Source organism: Phaenicophaeus curvirostris, chromosome 19 (assembly GCF_032191515.1).
Source record: "Phaenicophaeus curvirostris isolate KB17595 chromosome 19, BPBGC_Pcur_1.0, whole genome shotgun sequence".
NCBI lineage: Eukaryota > Metazoa > Chordata > Aves > Cuculiformes > Cuculidae > Phaenicophaeus > Phaenicophaeus curvirostris.
The window spans coordinates 3917149-3940992 of NC_091410.1; the positions used below are offsets into that span (position 1 = coordinate 3917149).

Here is a 23844-nt window from a genome sequence, read left to right on the forward strand (position 1 = left end):
TATCCAGGGCTTGAAGTCTCATAGCTTGATTTCATAGGTCTGGGGTCCAATGCATGAATGAGGTGTGGTGGGATAAAGCCCTTCTGGTTGGTTTTCTCAGTTCTTCCCAAGACTGTGCAGTTGATCTGGCCACCCTTTTCCATACATAATATGCCTTCTGAAGAGCAGCAATTAATGTTTTATGGTACTTGAGGACTCAAGGCCAGTACTCAGCTGTTGCCTATGGGTGTTCCTCACAATTGCTGTGGTGACTTCTTCATTCCTGCCTCCTTAGATCAGGGGCAACGAAACTAGTGAAAGGTCTAGAGAACAAGTCTTATGATGAGTGGCTGAGGGATCTGGGAATGTTTAGCCTGGAGGAGAAGAGGTTGAGGAAAGACCTCATTGCTTTCTGCAGCTCCTGGAAAGGAGCTTGTGGTGAGGTGGATGCTGGGCTCTTCTCCTGAGTGATGAGCAATAGGACGAGAGGAAATGGTTCAAGTTGTGCCAGAAGAGGTTTAGCTTGGACATTAGGGACAATTTCTTTACTGACAGAGTGGTGAAGCCCTGGCAGAGGCTGCCCAGGGCAGTGGTGGAGTCTCTATCCCCGGAGGGGTTCAAAAAGTGTGTATAGACTGTGCTTAGGGACATGGTTTAGCAGGCACGGTGGGGTTGGGCTGACGTTTGGACTGGATGAGCTTAGAGGGCTTTTCCAACCTTAACAATTCTATGATCAATCATAGAATCATAGAAAATCTCTAGATGTTTCACGTAGGAACTGAATAGATGTGTGGTGCTATATTGTTGTCAGATTTGTGACAACGCAATGTCGGAAGATCTCTTGTTATCCTGTACACTGTGTTGTCTCAACTGGACCATCAAACCCATCCTTTCTTCCTTTTGTGGTGGTTGTGCTCTCTCTTGAAAGTGTGGTTGACACCTGAGGAGAAGGCAGGGGAACCCACATCTTGCAGCAAGTTGCTCTGCTCGGAAATGTACAGTGAGCAGCCAAATGTACAGTGAGTGATAAGGGTGTCCCCAAAGGGTGCCGGCATGTGTCTGCACACAATATTTGCCATGGATACCTCCAGGAAACACGACTGAGGCAGCTCACCGTGCAGTCATAGCAATGTGCCTTCTGCCTGCTCTGAACACCTTGCACCTTGTGGTTTTGCTGAAGCAGCTCTTGGTTCAGCAGCTCTGCTATTGGGAGTCCAGCTGCAGGGAGGTGATGAAGGTGCAGGACTGTTTTTTTCACAGGGTTGCTCTACACCTTCATAAACCATTACAAAGCATTGATTAAAAACCCTGGACCTCAGCACTTGGTTTTGTTAATGGTCTGGAGGTGCCTAACAGAGCTCCTTGGAAATTCTAATTATGGCCTCCAAAGCTGTCCTCTGCCTTGTCATTTTCATAAAATAGAATCATAGAATTGTTCAGTTGGAAAAGACCTTTGAGATTCAACTGTACCTGCCCACTACTAAATCATAGCCCTGAGTACCTCGTCTGCCTGTCTTTTAAATCCCTCCAGAGACAGGGATACCACCACCTCCCTGGGCAGCCTCTGCCAGTGCCTGAGAACCTTCCCAGCGAAGAAAGTTTTCCTAATGTCCAATCTAAACCTTTCCTAGTGCAACTTGAGGATAATTTCCCTCATCCTATCACTTGTTTCTTGGAAGAAGAGCCCAGCATCCACCTCGCCACAAGCTCCTTTCCGGGAGCTGCGGCAAGCAATGAGGTCTCCCCTCAGCCTTCTCTTCTTCAGGCTAACCAGCCCCAAGGCCCTCAGCCACCTCTCATAACCCTTGTTCTCCAGCCCCTTCATCAGCTTGATTCCTCTTCTATGGATGTCTTCCAGCCCCTCAATGTCCTTCTCGTAGTGAGGGACCTAAACCTGAAACCAGCATTTGAGATGGAGCCTCACCAGTGCTGGGTACAGAGGAAGGGTGACTTCCCTGGTCCTGCTGGCCACAACGTGGCTGATCCAAGCCAGGTTGCCCTGGTTTTTTACTTGCTCATTGTGGGTGGGCAGGAAGGGATAATTTGGTGAATAAACAGTAGAAGAGATTGAAAACTTTCTGCGTGGTTGTGGTGTACAAGCTGAGTCCTCTCCCATGAAAGATGCTTCCATAAGCATCTGTCTTGGGAGAAGAGGTTTAGGTCCCTGTGTGGTCTATGCCACTCCAGGAAAAGAGACTCCTAAAAGCCGGTTTTTGTGGTTTCGAATTTAGGGTAATATCTTTGTCATCTTTTGACCTAAAGTTCCCTGCCCTGGAATACAAGAGGCATCGAGGAAGGGATTATTGGGATGTTGCAGAGCTCACCTCAACTGTGCCGTGAGGAGCATATTCCCCTCTGAGGACCCATCTGTGCTCTAAAATAAGCTGAGGGCAGGGGAGGTGTGTTTTTTTTGAGCTGGCTATTGTAAAGGGTGCTTGTGAGTCACCGCAGCCGAGGGCTGCTCTTAGTCACTGCTTTCCTCTTGCCACAAGTCATGACTAAGGTGCTGATGTGCCGATTCGCCGCTCATTCAGCCCTCGGCACCTCAGTGGAGAGCTCCTTGGGCATTCCTCATGTGCATGCTGTGGATGGATGAAACTTTTGGTGAATATCATAATAACTGGCTGTGGCAGTGGGACAAAAGAGTTGGAAGCCATTGAGCCTCTTTGGGATAAAGGACAGAGCTTGTGTTTGGCAGGTCAGTGGTTCCCTGTTGTGGGTTTGATTTCACCTCTTTGGAGCTATTGGTGGCTTCTCCGGAGTGGTGGGGCTGGTGTCAGCCTCCCACTCTTTTGGGAAGTCCCAGCAGCCAGGAACGGCTTTACTGATTTTTTTTAGGGGGGTTTACTGGGAATTAAGTGTGAGTGGTGAGTGCACCAAGCGGGGGAGATGGGGTGGAGCCTCTGCTGAGATCACTGCAGCTTTTACTGCTGCCAGTGTGGAGGTGGGGAGCTGTGATGGGCACAGCTACCACTGAATAAATACCAAGTGTCAAACGGTGGCCAAATAAGCAGCGAGCTGAGCGTTTTGGGGTAGTGTTGGGAACTGCACAAGCGTGTGGCACAGGTACAGGAATCTGTTGTCTAGAGTGAAAGAAAAGGCCTCCTTGGCAGGTGTCTCCTGTAGCATTGGCAGGTTTTATTTATTTATTTTTATTCTTCCTGGATTATTGTTGTGCATTTGTATTGTCTCTAACCAAGAAGCAAAGAGTCTGTGGGTTAAACCCTTCCAAGTGCGTTGGGAGAGGGGAGGTGCCTGCCTGAATGTCCCGCTGGATGCCCCGGCTGACACTGCATGGAAGGAAGAAATTGCTGCCTGGGTACCTCCTTGATTACCAATGGTTGGAGCACATCTGTGAAGTAAGCCTTCTGGGCAAGCTGCTTTTGTCCTGATGGTGTTCCAGAAAGATAGGTTTGAGTTGGGTAGGATAAAATCAAGGCCAGGTTGGATGAGGCTTTGAGCAACCTGATCCAGGGTGGGAGTTGTCCTTGACCCTGGCAGGGGGTTGAAACTGGATGGGCTTTAAGGTCCCTTGCGACCCAAACCCTTCCATGATTCTGTGATTCTATGAAGATATCCCTCCCCTGGCACTCTCTGTCAGCCCACGGTTTAGGTTTGCCCCCTGAGCCGTGGAGGAGAGGCAAGATGCGCAGAGCCGTGTTGTGAAGAGGTTGCAGCCAGGCGTGCAATCCAAAATTTCACAATGTCCTCAGAAGTTGGGGCTGAGGTCCCCTCTGTGTTTTCCTGCATTGCCACAAGGGCACGTGGACCTTTTCTTCCCGTTGGTTGTGTCGCAGCAAGGTGACACTGCCAATGCTTTCCTGGCTAGGACAAAGCTGGACTTGAACGTGCGTTTGTGACCATCGCCACTGGACATTGGAGCCACCAAAGATGATCTGTGCCTAATGCAAGGAGATGGGCTTGGACAGGCTGATCTTTTGAGATCCCTTCCCACCTGGGCTGTTCCAATTCCCATCTGAGCCCATTGCAAGGTGCTGCAGCTGTAATCTCTTGCAGTGTTATCTTCGTTAGAGGCTAACCCAAGATTACCTTCTTGCCACAGACACACAAGCGAGGCTTGATATGTCCCGCAGACGGAAGTTGTGAGAAGACAGCAGGTCAGGGGAACGGTGTCTTGGCCCCACAGCCTCTCGTGATCGGGTTAGGGATGTGTGCACCTCCTTTTCTTTGCCAGGGTTGGGAGAGGCTGGGGGAGCAGAGGGGAAGATGATGAGTAGCAGAGCAGGGCAAATCATTGCCTTTGGGGTTGGAAAGGGTGTCAGGAGGCAGTAACGGAGTGGTATCTCACTGGGAGCATCTTGTCTGCGCTATTGTAGAAGCATTGCAGTGCGCTCTTTCGTGAACTTAACTAAGGGCCTGGTATATTAACTTTCTTCCTTCTTTCTTTTTAGGAGATGAATTAAAATGCAGCACACCACATGCACAGAGGACAGGATCTACCATGCACTGGAAAGATGTCTCCATGGGCTTAGCAGAGATGCTGTGTCCAGCAGATGGGCTGGTAGGTGACCTGTTAGCAATGAGCTTGTTGGCCACGAACCTGATCCCTGACAGCCTTGATGGGTCTCTATTCTTCTGTCTTTGCACAATCTACTGACCTAGATGGGCATCTGGGTAAGGGAGAGCTGCTGGTGCTATTGGAGGCTTGGAGGCCTCTTCTCCCTTCCAACATTCATAGTTAGATGTAGGATCCAACCCAGTCAGTGTTCTGAGTCTCTTGCCGTAGCAAGATGTACCAAGACACTGAACAAGTCATGTTAGGTCTCGCATAGGTAAAGCTCAGCAGGGAAGTTGTGTGTCTCGCCAGTTGTGTGTGTGTGATCCGGGGAGAGGAGGAATCTCTGTTCACCACAAGTAAAGACTCATTTGTGTTGTCAGCCGGCCTTTCCTTGCTTTCATGCCCACAGTCCTCAAACCCCATGGGTGTGATCTCTGCTGCATTGTCAGAAGCAAATGTGGAGATATTGTTATCGGCTTTATTTAAATCTCGATCAGATACTATGGTGGCTATAAAGATGTGAACCATGTTCAGAGGGCTGCAAAGGGATTTGGGATGGTGGTGATTTGGGAAGGCAAAACAGCAGTGAGAAGCAGTAATTTTTGAATGTAATCTTGATCTCTCTCCCTCACACCCACATTTGTAGGTCACAATTAAATCACTCCCAAAACAAAGAAATGAAATCAGTATAGGGGATGTGAGATCTGAATTTCCTTTTGTCTGTGCAGTTCTTCTTTCAGTCCCCACCACTTTTCCATTTACTTCTAAGTCAAGAAAGAGGTGCAAGCGTAATCCTACCCACTGCCAAATACTGGAATAATCCCTCTTGCTGTGCCTGCTTCCTTACACCCACTGGAGTGATGCCAGCTGCCCGTGGTGTAGCATCACCCCAGGCCTTGGTCCACACAAGCTTTGACCAGGACTCCTGGATCCTTTTGGTCTCACCATGTTCTGGGAAATAGGCCCTGAAGTGTGACCTACATTCCTGGTTCCTGGAAGCATGACCTTGTGTTTGGCACCGTTACAGTGTGTGTCCAAAGGAGCCCATCTCACCAAGCCGTTCATTGTGTGCCGCATAAACCACCCCTTCCTGTAATTATAATTAATCAATTCCTGTGTCACTCACAAGTTCTGCCCTTCTCTAATCCCAGCCTGTTAGCACTGATGTTTGTGTTAGGGTAGCCTTTAAAAAATAACTTCATAATTTTTCCGGCTCATTAGCAAAGACAGGGCTGTACGGGGCTGGGGTTGGGTGGCGATGGGCTCTGCTGGAAGCAGCTGTGCTGCCCAATGATTCCTCATCGCTAAGGATTCTCCCCCAGCTCCCCGCCTTGCTGGCTTTCATGTGGGTTTTGTGGGGTTTGGCAGAATGACCTGGCATTCCTGGGACAATCTCAGGCGTTTTACACATCAGAAAGTTCCCTTTCATCCAAAGCATTTGTGCTCTTGCCAGAGATCTCCAGCGTGACCAGGGAACCCCATTCCTGCAGGGCTTGGTGGATGTGGTGCTGTTAGCTCTGCTCTGCCCCAGCCTGGGGCAGCGCTTCTTGGCCGATGCCGTGGTGCGATGCCCTGTGGGCTCTCCAGCCCTGCTGACTTCTAACTTGCCCACTTTGAAGAGCTGCTGATTTTGCATCCTACCCCCTTGCCATCACAGTAGCAAGCATTTTGTTAGTGCAGTAGCATGCAAAGATTAGGGAAAACATTTCTTGCTGCACAGATCTACCCACACCCTTTAACCCTATTTGTTTTCAAAACAAGAGCAAAGATATTTTCTCTTTCTTCTGCAATCCCCCTATTACAAGCAAGAGCTTAATTCTTGCTGTCGTGCGTCAGATCCTGGATGGGCTCTGTTCCTCATACAGTTAGTGCATCCCTCCATCTGGTTCTTAACTGCACCGTGGCCTTCTCCTTCCTTGTTTTAACTTCTTATATCACTTCTATTTCCCAATTTATATGCTTGTCCCTCTTTTTTACCATTTCCGTACTTCAAAATAACACACGCCAAGTTGCAAGCCCTTTTTGGGCCGAGACCTTGTATTATATATATTATGTTCGTTTTTACATTGTTTAATGGTTTGTTCTTCCATGATAATTTTACACAAGGTTGCTCCAGAGCGGGTGAGTAATCGCTTCCGATGTGACGGTTTTCCCCCCACATAAGTGACTGAATAGCTGAGGTCGGTGAAGTCAGCAAAGAGGAGAAGTGTGAATGCTTTGGCCATCGCAGATTCATACGCTGGAGGAGCCGGTGGTTGGCTCTGGGGTCAAAACAGAAAATAATAGAATTACAGAGTCATGGAGTGGTTTAGGTTGGAAGGGACCTTAAAGCCCCTCCAGTCCCACCCCCCTGCCATGGGCAGGGACACCTCCCGTGGGATCAGGGGTTCCAAGCCCCATCCAACCTGGCCTTGAACCCCTCCAGGGATGGTGCAGCCACCCCTGCTCTGGGCAGCCTGATCCAGGGCCTCCCCATCCTCACAGTAAAACATTTCATCTCACGATGAGATCATTGAGATCTCATCTCAATCTCCCCTCTTTCAGCTGAAAAATATTCCCCCTCATCCTCTCCCTTGCACTCCCTGATCCAGAGCCCCTCCCCAGCTTCCCTGGAGCCCCTTTCAGTTCTGGAAGCTGCTCTAAGGTCTCTCCAGGCTGAACAACCCCAACTCTCTCAGCCTGTCCTCACATGGGAGGTGCTTCAGCCCTCAGATCATCTTCGTCACCTCTTTGCTCTGACAAATGCATGTCCAGAAATCTTTGCTGAACTCCAGCATTTATTCAAGGAACCAAATTAAAATTAATTGTCTCTGACTCACAGAAAAAAACTGTTAGAAAAGTGCTAGGAAACACAACCTGTGCCTCGTGGAGCCCCTCTTCAGAGAGTTTGTCTTCGTGTTGCTGGAGAGAGACGGTAGCTAGAACAGAGCGTGCTAAAGGAAGAAAATTTCTTGCTGCTGAGCAGTGAAATGGGAAACCTTCGTGAAGGAGAGTGGTGGGCTTGAGCTCAGCTGCTGGTGGTGCCAGGAACACAGTACTAGGGAGAAGGGCTGGAGATGGCAGCGGGTGTGGAGCTGCTGGGAGACTGTAGGGCAGCCTTCAGGGTCCCAGGGATGGGAACGAGCTGTCATGTCTCTGCCACGGGGTGAGTGGATCTGTGTCTCTGCGTGTGAGTTGGAGAGGATGAAGGATGCTGGTGAGGGAGGATGGTAAGGCCACTGATGAGCCAGAGAAGGAGAGGAAACTTTAATGATGCATCTTATGTGATGCTGATGGAGTTCAGTCTGCTCAGCTGTAACAAAGGGAAGCTTAAGAACCTGCTTGATTGTAGTCATCTAAGTACCTTCATAGGGAATAGAGAGGCATCTGGTGTGGGACCCTCCAGCTTAGTCACCAGGTAGCAAAATGCTGCATCTGAAAGACTTCCAACTTTAAGTGCAGAGTAAAGGTCTGCTGGTTACTAAACCTAGTGAACTTTAACCTTTGGCTTGATTTCTCCAGGCTTGTGGTGGATTTTCTTGTGGAAATCACTGCTCAGGCTGGGTGGCTGCAACCCCAGGAGACACCACCATGTCTCAGAGGGCTGCTTGGAAGTGGGAGCTGCGGGTTTGACTCTTGTGTGGTGCAGGATGCGTCCCAAGATGATGCTGTGGGGCTCTGCTGTGCCCTGTGCTTCAGGCATCTCCAACCCCCACGCTTACAAACTGCTGCGAGTCAGCCCTTCCTCTGGGCAGTCCCGTGGAGAAAACACCTTATTTTGATGAGGGCATAGTGGAAATGGTGGGAGTGGGTCTGGGCAAGTGAGGAAGTGGACAGAAAACTCTACTTTTTACCCCTCCAACTGTGTTGATTCTGATGGTGATGGGAGCTGATGCTCAGCCTGAGTGTGGGCAGCCAAGGCAGCTTGGGCATGTAGTATTTCTTCATTTTCCAACTTGACAGTTGACCCCTGTGAAGAGCAGCGGAGGGGAAATGTCAGCTACCGAGGTCGGAGAGGAGCTGCTCCGGGAGCTTGGTGCACTTCTCAGAACAGAAATCTCAAAGCCTCATCCTTCCGAGGCCGCCCACGGGGCCGCTGCCACCCCGCTCTCGGCACGCTGCTGGCATCTTTATCAACGCTGATAGCGATCAAAGCGAGAGTGTGCGCTGTGCCCAGGCTTCCTCCCAGTGCGGGGATCTTGGTGCAGCCTCTGCCCGGTGCTGGGTCTCTGCTTGGAGGCTTTGCTGTGGGTTTTGCTCTCCGAAGGGGGGTGTTTCTTCGGGTCTGTGTCGTGTTGGGCTCAGTCTGTGTGCTGTGTAGGATGCTGGGATGAGCACAGCTCAGTCCCACTTCTGCTGCGGTTTCATGTGTCGCTGCTCCAGCATCCCACTGCCAGGGCCACACTTTGAATCCTGGGTTTAGTTTTGGGCCCCTTGGTGCAAGAGATTGAGGGGCAGGAGCGCATCCAGAGGAATGGGGCTGGGGAGGGGGCTGGAGTACATAAGTTATGAGGAGCAGCTGAGGGACGTGGGACTGTTCAGCCTGGAGAAAAAGAGTCCGAGGGGAGATCTTATCGCTCTCTGCAGCTCCTGGAAAGGAGGTTGTGGTGAGGTGAGTGCGGGGCTCTTCTCCCAAGAAACAAGTGATAGGATGAGAGGAAATGTCCTGAAGTTGCACCAGGGGAGGTTCAGATTGGATATTAGAAAACATTTATGTACCGAGAGAGTGGAGAGGCACTGGCAGAGGCTGCCCAGGGCAGTGGTGGAGTCTCCATCCCTTGAGGGGTTCGAAAAGTGCGTATAGATAGTGCTCAGGGACATGGTTTAGCAGGCACTGTGGGGTTCGGCTGATGGCTGGACTGAATGAGCTTAGAAGTCTTTTCCAACCTTAATGATTCTGTGATTCTATGTGCACTGGGCTGCCTGTGTTGCTGGCCGATAAATCTGGCTCATTCTTCATGTAGAATGGAAAAATAAATAGCGCTAGGTTGCTGTCTTAGTGAAGTAACACCAGATGGATGAGCATGAGAGCAGGGTGGATGTAAGCAGGTTTTTTAGCTGTGGAGGTTCCTGCTGCCCTGCTGGGGGTCTCCGGTGCCTCTTGTTACAAATTCATAGGATTTAAGGGCTTGAAGGTGAAGTTCTGGTTTGTGCTGGCTGCACAAAGCTGACCTTGACACCTCTAGAGCCAGAGATCACCTCAAACCTCCTGCATGGACTGCTGTCCTTTGAGGCATTGAGCAGTTTGTGTGAGTGATTTTACTTCCCACCTCCCTTAGCCATTAGATGCTGCGAACCCTGCCTTGATATGCATTTAGCTAAGTGAGATGAAGCATTTCCCCACCAACACAGGAGAGAGTATAACATAGAGAGTATAACAGGGAGCGCAGCTCTGGCTTGCAGTGATGGCAGGGATCATCCCTGCACTCATGTTGAGGGACATCCTAGGGCATCCCTGAGCTGCACGCTCCATGCAGATTAGGGGCCTCCCTTGCATTTCGTAGTGAAGAATGTTTTTTTTTAGAATTAAAGAGCAAGTGCAAAGTCCAGGGAAAACTCGGTTCAAGGTTTCTCCATGCCCTTCGTGCGCACCCTACCGTATGTGAGAAGTTTTTTCCTCAGTGCTGGGGAGTGTCAAGGCATCGGCTTCCCACATCTACTTCTGCAGTAGGACCTGTGCTCTGATCCTGCCCTTTAGACACTTGGCAGATGTTTGATGGAGACAGAGCCAGCTGTATCCAGACCGACTGGGCCCCTCACCACAAAAAGGATGTTGAGGCTCTGGAGCGAGTCCAGAGAAGAGCAATGAAGCTGGTGAAGGGTCTGGAGAACAGGCCTTATGAGGAACGGCTGAGAGAGCTGGGGGTGTTTAGCCTGGAGAAGAGGAGGCTGAGGGTAGACCTCATTGCTCTCTCCAACTCCCTGAAAAGAGGTTGTGGAGAGGAGGGAGCTGGGCTCTTCTCCCAAGTGACAGGGGACAGGACAAGAGGGAATGGCCTCAAGCTCCTCCAGGGGAGGTTCAGGCTGGACATTAGGAAGAAATTTTTCACAGAAAGGGTCATTGGGCACTGGAACAGGCTGCCCAGGGAGGGGGTTGAGTCACCTTCCCTCATGCTGAGGGTCATGGTTTAGTATTTGATAGGAATGGTTGTACTCAATGATCCAGTGGGTCTTTTCCAACGTGGTGATTCTATGATTCTACCGTAGTCCACACCGAACAGGGAGGGTGCCCCGCATGGTCTGGCGCTGCTGGTTCTGAGCATACCTGGCAAAGTGGAGTGAACCCAGTTTGGACTTTGTGGTCAGTACTGCTCTGATCCATTGTAAGACACCGCTGCTGAGTTGTCCATGTGATCTGTGGCCTGACTCGGCATAGTGATGTGGTTCACCCTTGCAACTATCCAGCAGAGGAGCATGGGTTCGAGTGCACTGAGGCAGGACTGGCTGCAAATAAAGCTTTCTAGTGTTGCTTCCTCACCTGGCTGCAGCCTCTTCCTGGCCTGGAATAAACCAAATGCTCCTCTGCAGTTCATAGAGTTCCACAGGTGCTACCACAGCACCCAGCTGTGTTCCATGTGGACACAGAGGGATGGAGAGGGTGCTTGTAGGCAGGTGACTCCTTTCTGCCTTTAATGTCACCTGGGGGCTTTTGTTCCTGCCCTGCACATTAAGAGCATCACCTTCCATGTCCTCTTAGTCTGAATACAGGGGAGAGGGCTTCAGGGACTGATTTTGATCCCAGTGCTCAGAAAGTGGATGCTTGTGACCTGGACTGTGTGTGGAGGGAAGGGTATTCCCACCCAGGTCTGGATTCCCTTCCTGACTGATGCCTAGTGGTGCTTGACACTTCACTTTGCTGTATGGTCTTTGTTTATTGTGTCCAGGGTTTCCGAGCTGCGTTTTGTGCTTGCAACTATTTTTAGCAAGGATGCAGCTGTTCTGCTGCGTTTCTGGTTAATGCTGTTTTGCCAGATTTTGGAGCTCAGACGCTGGCAGCCTGCTCCCTCCCAGCACCCTTTGGCTTAATCCTAGGACAATCCCAGTGCCATGACCATGAGTTAAATGGAAATTCTGCTTATAGCTGTGTTATTCATATAGACACAGCTGCATCCCTGTGCTTCAGCTCATAGTTGCTTCTTCACCCAGCTCCTCCCTGGTGAAGAAGCCCAGAGCCTCTCCCTCTGCCCCATTCAGCGCAGAAGAACGCAGCGAGCCGCTGCCACCACAATTTCCTCCTACCTTTCTAGAAGTGAGAGGAAGGAAAGAGCCCGCGTGGTGCTGGGCTATTTGTATTTGTGGTTACGCTCGCGCAGGAAGTGGCGTTCTCCTCATCTGGCGATGCACCCTGACAGAGCTCAGCTCCGCTGCTTTCGCAGATCCTGCCCGGCACGGCTTCGCCCTGGGCAGCCACAGCAGGGCCAGGCTCTCATGGATCAAATAATCATAGAATCATTTGGTTGGAAGGGACCTTAAAGCCATTCCAGATCCACTTCCCCAGCTTTCCTGGAGCCCCTTTCAGTACTGGAAGCTGCTCTAAGGTCTCCCTGGAGGCTTCTCTTCTCTAGGCTGAGCAACCCCAACTCAGTCTGTCCTCATATGGGAGGTGCTCCAGCCCTCAGAGCATCTCTGTGGCCTCCTCTGGACTCACTGCAACAGCTCCATGTCCTCCCTGTGCTGAGGACTCCAGAACTAGATGCAGGGCTCCAGGTGGGGTCTCATCAGAGCAGACTAGAGCAGAGAATCCCCTCCCTCGCGCTGCTGTTTCCACAGCTTTGGGTGCAGCCCAGGACACAGCAAGCACCCATTGCTGGCTCATGTTGAGCTTCTCATCCTTCAGCACTCCAAGTCCTTCTCTTCAGAACTGCTTGCAAACCGTTCTCCCTGCAGTCTGGATTTGTCCTTGGTAATGCCCCAGCCCAGGTGCAGGACTTTGCACTTGGCCTTGTTGAACATCATGAATTCTCCCAGCCAAAGCAAGACAAGTTGTTTCATGGCACTACGTGAGCCTAACCACTTCTTGCCAAGGTCAGCAAAGCTCCTGGCAGCTCTGACTGCTTCTGCTGGATCGGTTGCTTTCTTGACATTCTCACAGGCATTTTTTTTTTTCCCTGGAGGATGTTGCACTCAGGGATAATATTGATTTGTTTGAGCCACCTGCCAGAGTCATCCTCAGCAGGACCATGGCTTTGTGCCATTGTGCTGGCTTGTTAAAGTGGCTCAAAGAACCACTGGAGCATCGCTGAATTACTGGGTAGCTGTGGCTGTGCCCTCTCTGACAAGATTGTAGAATCACAGAATGTCCCGAGTTGGAAGAGACCTGGAACGATCATCAAGTTCAACTCCTGGCCCTGCACCAGATAACCCCAACATTCACACTGTGGGGCTGAGGGTGTTGGCTAAACGCTTCTTGAATATTGTCAGGCTTGGCACCGTGACTGCTTCCTTGGGAGCTGTTCCAGTGCTCCACCACCCTCTAGGGAAATGACCTTCTCCTAATGTCCAACCTAACCCTCCCATGGCATCTTCTTGCCATTCCCTTGGGTCCTGTCATTGGTCACCAAAGAGAAGAGCTCAGCACCTGCTCCTCCTCTTGCCCTGGTGAGGAAGCTGTAACTATGATGAGATCTCCCCTCAGCCTCTTCTTCTCCAGGCTGAGCTGAATGTCACAGTCTAAGGTTGTGCTCTGGGTGCTGGCAAGCCCTGCTAGATGCCAGGGGTACCAGAAGCAAATAAAACATTGCAACTATAATTAAACAGCGATTTCATCTGAGCTTCTTGGAAACTTTCCAGCAGGCTCTTGCTTTGCTGGCAAATGGTGATTCATTGAAAGTAAAAAGTTGTGTGGCAGCTGAGGGGGGTTTCCTATGGGGAAAGGCTCCTGCCTTGTTAATTCAACTACAAATTTGGGCATAAAGCTACAGAAATAGTGTGTGTCTTGGTGAGCAAATACCTGTCAGCGATGTGGGCTATTTTTGCAACCTTAGCACTAGTTTTGCTTGTCCTGGCATCGTGCTGTTCCAGTTGGGCCACGGCAGACCTCTCTCCTGCTTTAAATTCATCTTGTTTAACACGTAGAAGGTGTGCAAAGGTATTCCATGGCATTTACCTGCCTGTGCGTCTGATGCATTTGTAGCCTCTGGAAATGATGTCTGAGGGAAGGAAGGTGTGACCTGGAGGTTTGTGATGAATATCGCTGTCCCCTTGCCAGCTCATGGCATTGTTTCTTCCTTGTTAGCTCCAGCACGCATGGGTTGGTGTTTGTTGTGTTTCTGTGCCACTTAATAGACTGCATGAGTGAAGAGTGGCTGGATTTAGACGTAGTTATCAGTCCTACTTCCCTGCAGCAAGGGATGCTCCGTTTCTCTCGGTTTTGCCTTTGGACTGAGCTTGGTAGAGCCCCTGTGCCAGCACCCCCTGAATCATGCTGTGTGCTCTGACTGAGCTGTGGGTGATGTCTGCACTGCATCCACTGCTGGTGAAAACATCCATTGTGGGATGAGGAGATGCAAACCTGGACCCTTCTTGGGTATTTGTTAGGTTGCTTGCTTGAAATTTCCCCATAACTTTTCTCTGCAGGGCTGTGTGCAGCGCCTGGGTGCCCGGGAGGGATGAGGAGATGCTGCTCTCTCCTTGCCCTGCAGGTCCCGGTCTGCTGGAGCTTGTGAGGGCCATGTCCTCCCCTGGGATGCAGGGCTGGGATGAATGGAGGCGCCTGGCAGCCTTCGCACAGGTCATTTCCTCTAGGACCATTTGGGAAGAGGCCCTGACTGCACAGAAACGCGGCAGGCAGCCTTGGGAAACACCTTGGGTCATTGTCACCAGATGGGCCCCAACAGCAAGAGGCAGATGTGTGGGGATGGAGGCCAGCGGGGTTTCAATCAGCTGGGGTTAAGGACTTTCCATCCTTTTGTATGGCAATTCTCCTCTTCTTTCAATCTGGCTCCTTGTGTGGTGGGATTTTAATGCATTTCATGAGAATTTGAAGGTGCTAAGAAATGGAATAAATGCTGGACAGGCTTAAGGATGCTGACGTGAGCTTGGATTGCCACAATGCTGACGTGATGGAGCATCTCCAGGTCCTGGGGAAGCTGGTCGGGGAGGATGCAGCGTCTTGGGTGGGATGCGGCTGGAGGATGATGGATGTGTGCCCAACAGGGAGCTGAGTTTTGCAGGGTCTCAGTGCATCTGGTGCCTTTGAGCCTGGGGGAAGCAGGCAAGGGGTCACAGCAGTGGGTTTGTAGTGCTCCGGCAGACTGAAGGTGGGCGCCCACCCATGCCGTGCACCTCCCTCTGGCCTCTGCAGCAGGTACTTGGCAGCACAGCGTGTCACCTACCCAGTCATGGGTGAGACCACAACTGTGCTTGGGTACAAAGCGATGCCGCTGGTATAAACATCATTTGGCAAGATTAGATCTGGCCAGAAGGAGGACAAGAGGATCTTTTCCTCTGCTGTGACCTGACACAGAGAGCAAACGCCTTTGCCCTGACCCCTTCCTGTTATTCATCCATCCCCTGACTTTCTTGAGCTGGGGCTGTGAGTGACGGTGGCTCTGTCTCCCCTGCAGCTGGGCTGTGTCTGAACTGCTGGAGCCTGCAGGAGCTGGTGAGCCGAGACGCTGGCAACTACCTCATCCTCGTGGAGAAGATCCTCAGCAAGACCAAAGAGGTGCGTTGGGGTGCTGCCAGGGAGGAGGGCTGCGGGCTCTCTTTGAGATGGTGTCAGCTTGCCCCACGTGGAGCTTTGAGGAGCTTGATGGGTGATTTTGGGTTGTGGGAAGTTATTGCTGGAGCTTGGAGGTGGGTGATGTGGGGTTGGTGGGTCTGAAACACTGGTGGGAGCAGCCCAGTGTATCCTGCTGGCTTTTAGCATATGAGAAGTGGAAAGGAAAATGCCGGCTCTGATATCCACTCTTCAGGCAGTGCTGTAAATCCACGAGGAAGGGTTTTGATTTCCCAGAGCACTCCTTGGCTCCACGCAGGGGTGGCCCAGGTCATAGGGCTGTGTGGATGGAGCTGGTCTTCCCCAGACCTTCCCCTGGTGTAAGCTGGGAGCTGCTAGTTCAAATCAGAGCCAATGGAGGGTTTCCTGCTGTTTTGGATGGAAACTGTGCTGCAGCTCTGCCGGGCTTCCTGCAGGGCCAGGAGCAGAGCTGGGACACTGGGGACCACGGGCAGGGTGTGCGCCAAGTAGCAGCCCAGCAGGTGACAGTCAGGTCAGGCACAATACAGAGGCGAAATGTCAGGGGGACTGAAGTGTCAGAGAAGATTGAGGCATTGTCAGCTAGGCAGGGTCACCTCAGGCTGCAGCTGGGAGGACCTCAGAGGAATCCCTTCATGTGGCAGGAAGTGTTGATGGGTTTCCTAAAGCCTCAGCATTGGGGTTCATGTGATCGGGTAAATGGTCCCTTTTATTTTTGGGATGGTCCAAGGGCTGGAGCACCTCCCATACAAGGATAGGCTGAGAGAGTTGGAGTTGTGTTTAGTCTGGAGAAGAGAAGGCTCCAGGGAGACCTTAGCACAGCGTTCAGTATTAGAAGGGGGCTCCAGAAAAGCTGGGGAGGGGCTCTTGATCAGGGAGTGCAGGGGAGAGGATGAGGAGGAACAGTTTTGAGCTGAAGGAGGGAGATTGAGATGAGATCTTGGGAAGAAATGTTTTACTGTGAGGGTGGGGAGGCCCTGGCCCAGGTTGCCCAGAGCAGGGGTGGCTGCCCCATCCCTGGAGGTGTTCAAAGATAGACTGGATGGGGCTTGGAGCAACCTGGTGCAGTGGGAGGCGTCCCTGTCCCTGGCAGGGGTTGGAACTGGGTGGGCTTTGAGGTCCCTTCCAACCCAAACCTTTCTATGGTTCTTTGAAAGGATTGTTTAGTTGCTAGGCTACAGAGCAGGTACAGGTTAAGATCAACATGATTCGGTTTAATCCCCTTTTTATTTAAAATGGCTAAACTGATCTTGTTGCAGATAGTGTTTATTACATTAGGATTTACCTAAGGGTTTACTGTACTTCGTGGTGTGGATGAGGAAGGGGAGACAGTGTCTGCAAGAGTAAGCTTGAGCCATCACCGTGTCCTTGGGTGAAATGATCTTGCTGGCAGTTGTTCTATTTTGCAAAGGCTGGGATAAAACCACATGGTCTGTACGGTGCTGCCGAGCTTTGCAAGCTGCTTGCAGGGGCTGGTCTGCCTGCCCACCTCTCCAAACTGCCTGCTTTGAGCCCCTGTCATAGAATTTTGTGCAGCCTGCAAGGATCAGGAGCACTGGAGGGCTGGGAGCTTGGCCAAATCTGGCTTCTTGAGGGTAAAGGCAGAGCGGCAGTCGGCGCTGATCTGTGTGTCCCATCAGTGTGGGTTACTGGGGCTTTAGGAGTTACTTTACCATAGTGACAAGGGAATCTTCTGGGGATGGGGATGCGATGGTGCGGATTGGGCTGTGCGGTCTGGGAGTCCTCAGCATCTCCAAGGATGCTCAGGTAGCTCTCATGGCAAGCAGCCCAGCTCATTCTTCCCTCGGGCTGTTTCCTCCAGGTGCAGGAGAAGTGCGACTACGATCTCGTCACGCCCCTCGCTCTGCTCTTCTACTCTGCGGTCCTGTATGTAAGTCCTGAGGCTGCTGTGCTGATTCCAGCCCTTGGGGAGACATGGGCACCACAGCCCTGGGGAGCTATGCTGGACGGTCACTAAAACAGAGATGACTTTTGTCTGAACCATCACTGCTTTGATCAGTTCATCTTAAAAAAACCCCAGATCTTGTTGAGATCTACAGGGATCAAGGCCAGGCGAACACTGCATAAGCTGAGAGGTGAAAAAAATGAGCATCGGAGGTTTTAATCTTTTTATTTAAAGATAGGCTGATCAGAAAGGGAGACAGACAATATCTCTGTGCAGGGAAGGCAAATGGTTTTTGTTACCCTTTATACTTGTGTGAGATATATAGGCAGCACTAATGAAAAGAAGTGGAGCCGTCACGGGAAATAGTTTTTTTTATTATTATTATTATTAGCACAATGCATCATTAACCCAAGGAAATCATTGCTGCCAGATCTTGCAGAAGCACAGGCTGCAACGCAATTCATCTGTATGGATCTGTGGCTGTTAAAAAGGGATTTATATATAGACTTTGGCACGTGATCCACAGGCAGGAGGTTGGAAGGTGAAGAGCGGATGAAGCTTTCTCGAAGCTGTGCCCAGTGGGGATGCTTTGACCCTTCCTTGGGAGAGGATGGGTGTCACGGGGTGAATCTCTGCTCCCATCCGCTCCTTCTCCTCCCACTTCCAGCTAAACCCTAGAGTTTTTGCACAGCGCTCAAGCATGGAGTGACAGGATGAGGGGGAATGGCTTTAAATTGGAAGGAGGAAGATTTAGATTAGACATTAGGAAGAAATTCTTCATGCTGAGGGTGGGGAGACCCTGGCCCAGGTTGCCCAGAGCAGTGGTAGTTGCCCCATCCCTGGAGGAGTTCAAGGCCGGGTTGGATGGGGCTTGGAGCCCCTGATCCAGTGGGAGGTGTCCCTGCCCGTGGCAGAGGCATGGAACTGGATCGTCTCTAAGGTCCCTTCCAACCCAAGCCATTCCATGATTCTAAGTGTCCTTGCTCCCTTTTTTAAACGGGTGTCCCTGTCCCCCACAGGCTCCCCACTTCCCGCCAGGTTCTGACTTGCTCCTGAAAGCTGCCAGCGTGTATCACAGCTTCCTGACCTGGCCTGTACCCTACTGTGACATTTTCCGTGAGCTGCTCACCTTCATCAGTGATGAGCTCAAGGCTCCTGGTAAGCTCTCCCACCTCACTCACTTTTCATGTCCTGCTGGCACTACTTTCCCAAAACACCTGCTGCCATGACCACCCTGTGCTTGTTCCCCTTGAGCGTGATGTCCACACTGGTGCATCCCAAACCTCAGCTTTTCCAGGAGGCAAGGACCTCTGCCCTCCATCGTCTGGATGATTTTCCCTGGTGGGCCAGCACAGGGTGAGACCAGATTCTTCTGGAGGAGCAGGGCAGGGTTGTGTTTTTCTTGGTTGCCTTGCGTGCAAGGTGGTGGGAGCATCCTAGGGAGTCCGAGGTCTGGACCAGTGTGCATTAGCAAATCATGTAGCTATTTCCTGGCTGCTTTTCAGTCTAAGGGTCTTTTCCGTGGCAAAGCACGTGCTGGTGGCTTCCACCCGGCCCTGTGCTTTGTTTGAGATGCTCAGTTTGAGATACTCAGTGGTGTAACTGGGGTGATGACAGTGGGTCCATTCATCGGCATCAAGGTGGCTGGAGCCTTCGAGCGTGCCCTTGTGTGGAGATTTCCATAGGGCTGAGAGACTCCCTGGCTCTTTCTTTACATCCAAGACACTACCTTGTGATACGGCTTTGGGCACATCTATCAGCAGCAGCAGCAGCGCTCCTCTTAATTAAAGGCTCCTCATCGATGTCCTGTTGTTCACAATGGAACAGCTCTTCCAATTATTTCTCAAAGGCATTTCTCCTAATCTTCCTGCCTTTTGGTAGCTTATGGGGGGCTGTTGTCACATGGAGCAGATTTCAGCCCTTGGTTAATCCTGCGCAGGACCATGGCAGTGAGATTGGCTCCGAGCGGGATGCAGGAGGCCTCAGATGGGTGCACAGGCTGTGGCTTAGGCTGGGGATGCTTCTTCTCATCCTCCAACCAAGCAGTTGCTTTGGAGAGCCCTGGCAGGGACGTGAAACACATGGTCTCTTGTCACGGCAACAAAGTCCTGTGGAGATGGGAGCTGATAGGTTCAGATGGGGTGAAAGATGCTTTCCAAGGAGCAAAAAGATTAAAAACCCCAGACTGTCTGCAGTGTTGATGCTGGACTGGGTGGTGATTTACCCCGGCTCAATGTTCCACCACCATAAATGGCTGTGGCCACCAGGTAAGGTCTGGCTGAGTTGGGCTTGTCCCTGTAAAAACTTTTGGTGCTGCCACAACTGCTCCGGGCAGCAGCTCAGCCACATCAGCACCGCAGTAGGAGACAAAGTCAGCGTCTGCAGTGATGCCACATCTCATGTCTTCTGCTCTCTTTGCCAGGGATCTCCTTCCAGAGGCTGGTGAGGACAGAGCAGGGGCTTCCTGTGAAGAACTACCAGAGCTCCACCGTGTAAGTGTGGCTGTGGGTGCTGCTGGTGCTACTCCAGAGCATCCCTACCATCTGACACTGCTTAAGCAGCAGTGGGGTTGCAGGAAGCAGCATTTCAAAGGGGTAGTGGTGGGAGCTGTTGAGAAGAGCTGGATAACTGGGCTGAGCTGTGGGAAGGGACGAGGAAAGTCCCTTTGAGGACCGTGGGCTCCCTATGTTGTTTATACTGCAGCGCTGCAGGACTGGGTGAAAGCATCTAGGGACAGCAAAGTCTGATCTCAGCACAGGTTGGAGAACAACCAGGAGATGCTTTGATTTGTGTGTTTGGGAGCCCCCACCCCGAAAGAGGGTCAGAAGCGAGTCTGTCCCAGTGCAACAATTAAGAAAGCCTTGCAGCTCTGAGCGCAGTCAGACTTTGCACTTTATTTGAGAGCTGAACCTTTCCTCCTGCCAGGGCACCTCATTTGTAAACAGGGAAATGAGCCCGGGTGGTGTCACCTTCCCCGCTGCAGTGCAAGCCCCAGGGACAGTCCTTCATGCACAGCCACCTCCACTTTGTGCAGGAGGGGTGTCCTGCTCTTTGGGCTTGTCTGCTCCTGCCACACAGCTCTGGATCTGCACCTGTATCCCGCCCAACTGCGCTGGCTCTGCTGTTGCTTTCCCAGTACAGCTCCCCTTCTCCACATGCTGATACTGGTGCAAGTGCAGCCACTGGTAACTTACAGCAGGATGGCTGTATTTGCATAAAAAGCCCTGAAAAACAGCACAGAGCTGTACACAAACTGAACCTTGGGCTTACTGAAAGTTTGTGCCCATTGCCTGAGCTTTCTAGAACCAAGCACACCAAAGCACATCCTTAATTCACAGCCGTTTTTGCTCGGTGAGGTGGGCTGCTTGCCCTGGGAAGTTGTGGATGGCCCCTCCCTGGAGGTGTTCAAGGCCAGGTTGGATGAGGCTGTGAGCCCTCTGATGCAGTGGGAGGTGTCCCTGCCCATGCCGGGGGTGTTGGAACTGGCTGGGCTTTCAGGTCCCTTCCAGTCCAAGCCATTCTGTGATTCTATGATTCTCTAGGCTGCAGGTTTGGGAAGTCAAAGCCTGTGGGTATTCATGTTGTGGTCAAGAGCAAAAATGCAGCTGAAGGATGTGGCTTTTCTCCTTAAAGCCCAGAAGTGATGTTCTAAGCCTCACCTTGCAGGGGGGAATATGTTTTGGGGGGCCCTCTCACTTTCTATTCTGCCATTCATCGTGCCTGCTGGGATATCCAGTTTGCACAACTGGATTGGAACTCTGTCTGGGGATGATGGAACAATTATTAGGCTGGTGATGTTGCTGATGTGGCAGGAGAGCTGGTGCCAGGGATGTGCTGAGGGGCTGGATGGAGAATACTCTTCTGTTCTTTGCTCCCTGCCCGTGGCTGGCTCTGGCACCCCTGCACAGCCTCGATCCGCTCTGGCTGCGACCAACGTGAGAAGATTCTGCCATCTAGTGTGTATTTGTCCAAGAGTTGGATGCCTCCAGCGCCCCAGCCTGGCTGCCCGGCCTAACCATTGTCCCCTTGTTCCCAGGACGGTGCTGCTGCTCAACCGCTCTGAGGTGCAGAGCGAGTTCCTCTCCATCGCTGAGAAGCTGAGCACCAGTGAGCACCCACAGCGTGCCACGCTCACCCTGCTCCTCGAGCACCTCTACCAGGCCAACTTTGGCACCGGCTGCGACCTGGACAGCCTGCACCACCTCCTGAAGGTAAGCTTGGAGAGCTTCACCCTTGGTGATGGCAGGATGCCATCGGGAGTGGTTTCATGCAGTTGGCTGGGGGATTTCCTTACCAAAATAACATTCGATTGGCAAAAGAAAACAAGTTTTGATAATGCGTCTTCCCCTTATCTCCTCAGGTTAGGCTTGAGGGCTACACTTCTGTTTGGTGATATGTGGTGGGGGGATGACTTGCCTTTTCCCATTTTCTCTACCCATAAGTGCAGAGAGGAAGAGCCTCTGGATTTGAAATGCAGCAGAAGTGTTCATTTGACCAAAGAAACATTTAATGTTGGTGTTGGGGTGGGTACAGACTTGTGAGGAAAACCCTTTAGGTGTGTCCAAACATGTTTTTTTTCTTTGTACAAATCTGGGGGGGACTTGAAGGGGTCAGGAGGAAGGGGAGGGAGATTTGCCCAGCAGCGTAGGTAGTGAAGGGGCTGGAGAACAGGCCTTATGAGGAACGGCTGAGAGAGATGGGATTGTTTAGCCTGGAGAAGAGGAGGCTGAGGGGAGACCTCATTGTTTTCTACAACTACCTGAAGGGAGGTTGTGGAGAGGAGGGAGCTGGGCTCTTCTCCCTAGTGACAGGGGACAGGACGAGAGGGAATGGCCTCAAGCTCCGCCACGGGAGGGTCAGGCTGGACATTAAGAAAAAATTTTACACAGAAAGGGTCATTGGGCACTGGAACAGGCTGCCCAGGGAGGTGGTTGTGTCACCTTCCCTGGAGGTGTTAAGGCACGGGTGGATGAGGTGCTAAGGGGCATGGGTTAGTGTTTGATAGGAATGGTTGGACTCGATGATCCGGTGGGTCTCTTCCAACCTGGTTATTCTGTGATTCTATGATTCTATGATCTTCCCCAAAGACCTGTGTGTTGTTGCCTCTGTGGAGGGACTCACTCAATCTCTCGCCTTGGCTCTGCTCCCCACAGTCCAAGACACTGGAAGAGCTCTCGGAGATCTATGCCAGTGCTGCCGACGCGCAGGAGATTGCAGCTGCCAGCAGTGACCCTGTCCAGGCCCGGGAGCGACTGCAGTCCATGCTGCGGGACATCGCCGGGGCTGCGTCCTTTCCTGCCATCGCAGGTGAGAATCCCCCCGTGCCCCAGTCTTGGCTTTTCTGCTGGTGCAGCCGCTGCAGCCATGATGAGCGTCCCTGTCCTGTGGGCACTGGGAGCATGGAACCCTCTTTTGTGCAAAGTTTCAACCTAGCACAACAACACCTATGACAAAGTAATCACTAACCCAGGCCCTATTTCATAACCATGTGATGAGCCAGGATTTGTTTTCATCTTTCATAGAATCATTAAGGTTGGAAAAGCCCTCTAAGTTCATCCAGTCCAACCATCAGCCCAACCCCACCGTGGCTGCTAAACCATGTCCTCAAGTGCCACATCTACAAGTATTTTGAACCCTTCTAGGGATGGAGACTCCGCCACAGCCCTGGGCAACAAAAACAGCCTTTGTGGGTGAGATGAAAACATTAAATCAGAAACCGATGGCAGCAATGCTGTCTGATGGCTCTTAGAGGGGTAAAATGCCATCTCGTCCCAATTGCATGACTTCATGGGAATGACCATAGAAACATCAGTATTCTGCATGACCTGAACTGCCCAGAACTCATGCATGGGGTGGGTGGCATCTCCCACCAGCCAGGAGAGCTGTCAGGAGCTGTATGGGAGTTCCCTGCAACCTAACTCCTCTCCCTCCTCTCTTCCCAGGTGAGGCTCAGCCCCGCAAGCTCCACACCATCCCCATCCCCGCCGCTCGCTGCTACACTTACAGCTGGGATCAGGATAACTTTGGTAAGCAGAGGTGGTCCCCAATCCGTCCTAGTGAGACCACAGCCCTGTGCTCACTATCACAGGGATCGCTGAGCAGTGTTTCACTTCAGCTGGGGCTGCCACGTGCAGCCGGGTGCAGGATGCAACCTGTGGCTGGAGCCTGAAAGAGCCAACGGTTGGTGTTGGAGAAGGAGATGGATGGGAGAGGATCCCATCATGACCCAAGCAAAGCGCTCATCCTAGCAGCGGGCACAAGACACTGGTAGCCCCAAAACATGTGTTGACAGAGATCAATCATATAGAACTTAATCTCCTGAGCAAAATCATAGCTTGCATTAAGATGGAAGAGGTTTGTTGTGTGCAAACCCATGGGGAGACGGGTGGGATAGAGAGCTTGTTTGGTAAAAAGCTTCTCTGCAAGAAGTAAACCTTGCTTGTGCTCTGGAAATAATTGCAGCTAGAAAAGCCTGGCCACACTAAGTTGTCAGAGCATTGTGGGGTTGAGATCCCTCAGACGTTACAGCTCTTCTCCCACCTGCAGCAGGGAAGGCCGAGAAGCAGAGGCCTTTGCCATCCTTGCAACCCAAACGCAGCAGTTTTGCAGGGGAAGCAGCAGGTTCTCCTTCTGCTGAGCTGGTCTCTCTGGCTTCCTCATTCCTGGAAGACTCTTTCTGTTCCCGTGAAGGTTTAGTGGTTGTTTCCTGCTGGCCCCAGCAGCCTGGAGAAGAGCTCTGGCCTGGGCTTTGCAGTGAGTCAC

At 51.7% G+C, this 23844-nt stretch overlaps 1 protein-coding gene across 7 annotated transcripts in view; it reads left to right on the plus strand.

Annotated features, from left to right (window-relative positions):
• Positions 1-23844, plus strand: part of PIK3R5 (phosphoinositide-3-kinase regulatory subunit 5) — a 73978-nt gene that overhangs the window by 37352 nt on the left and 12782 nt on the right. For 4 of the 7 annotated variants that reach the window (XM_069872318.1, XM_069872319.1, XM_069872312.1 and 1 more), the window contains exons 2-9: positions 4395-4501; positions 15043-15143; positions 16999-17067; positions 18102-18240; positions 19505-19574; positions 21119-21293; positions 22236-22389; positions 23025-23108. In XM_069872318.1, the coding sequence (XP_069728419.1) occupies positions 4405-4501; positions 15043-15143; positions 16999-17067; positions 18102-18240; positions 19505-19574; positions 21119-21293; positions 22236-22389; positions 23025-23108 (889 nt within the window). In that variant the 5' untranslated portion in view covers positions 4395-4404. Of the gene's footprint in view, positions 1-2526; positions 2678-4391; positions 4502-15042; positions 15144-16998; positions 17068-18101; positions 18241-19504; positions 19575-21118; positions 21294-22235; positions 22390-23024; positions 23109-23844 lie in introns of those variants that run through there. The other 3 variants (XM_069872316.1, XM_069872313.1, XM_069872315.1) reach the window with 2 other exon arrangements.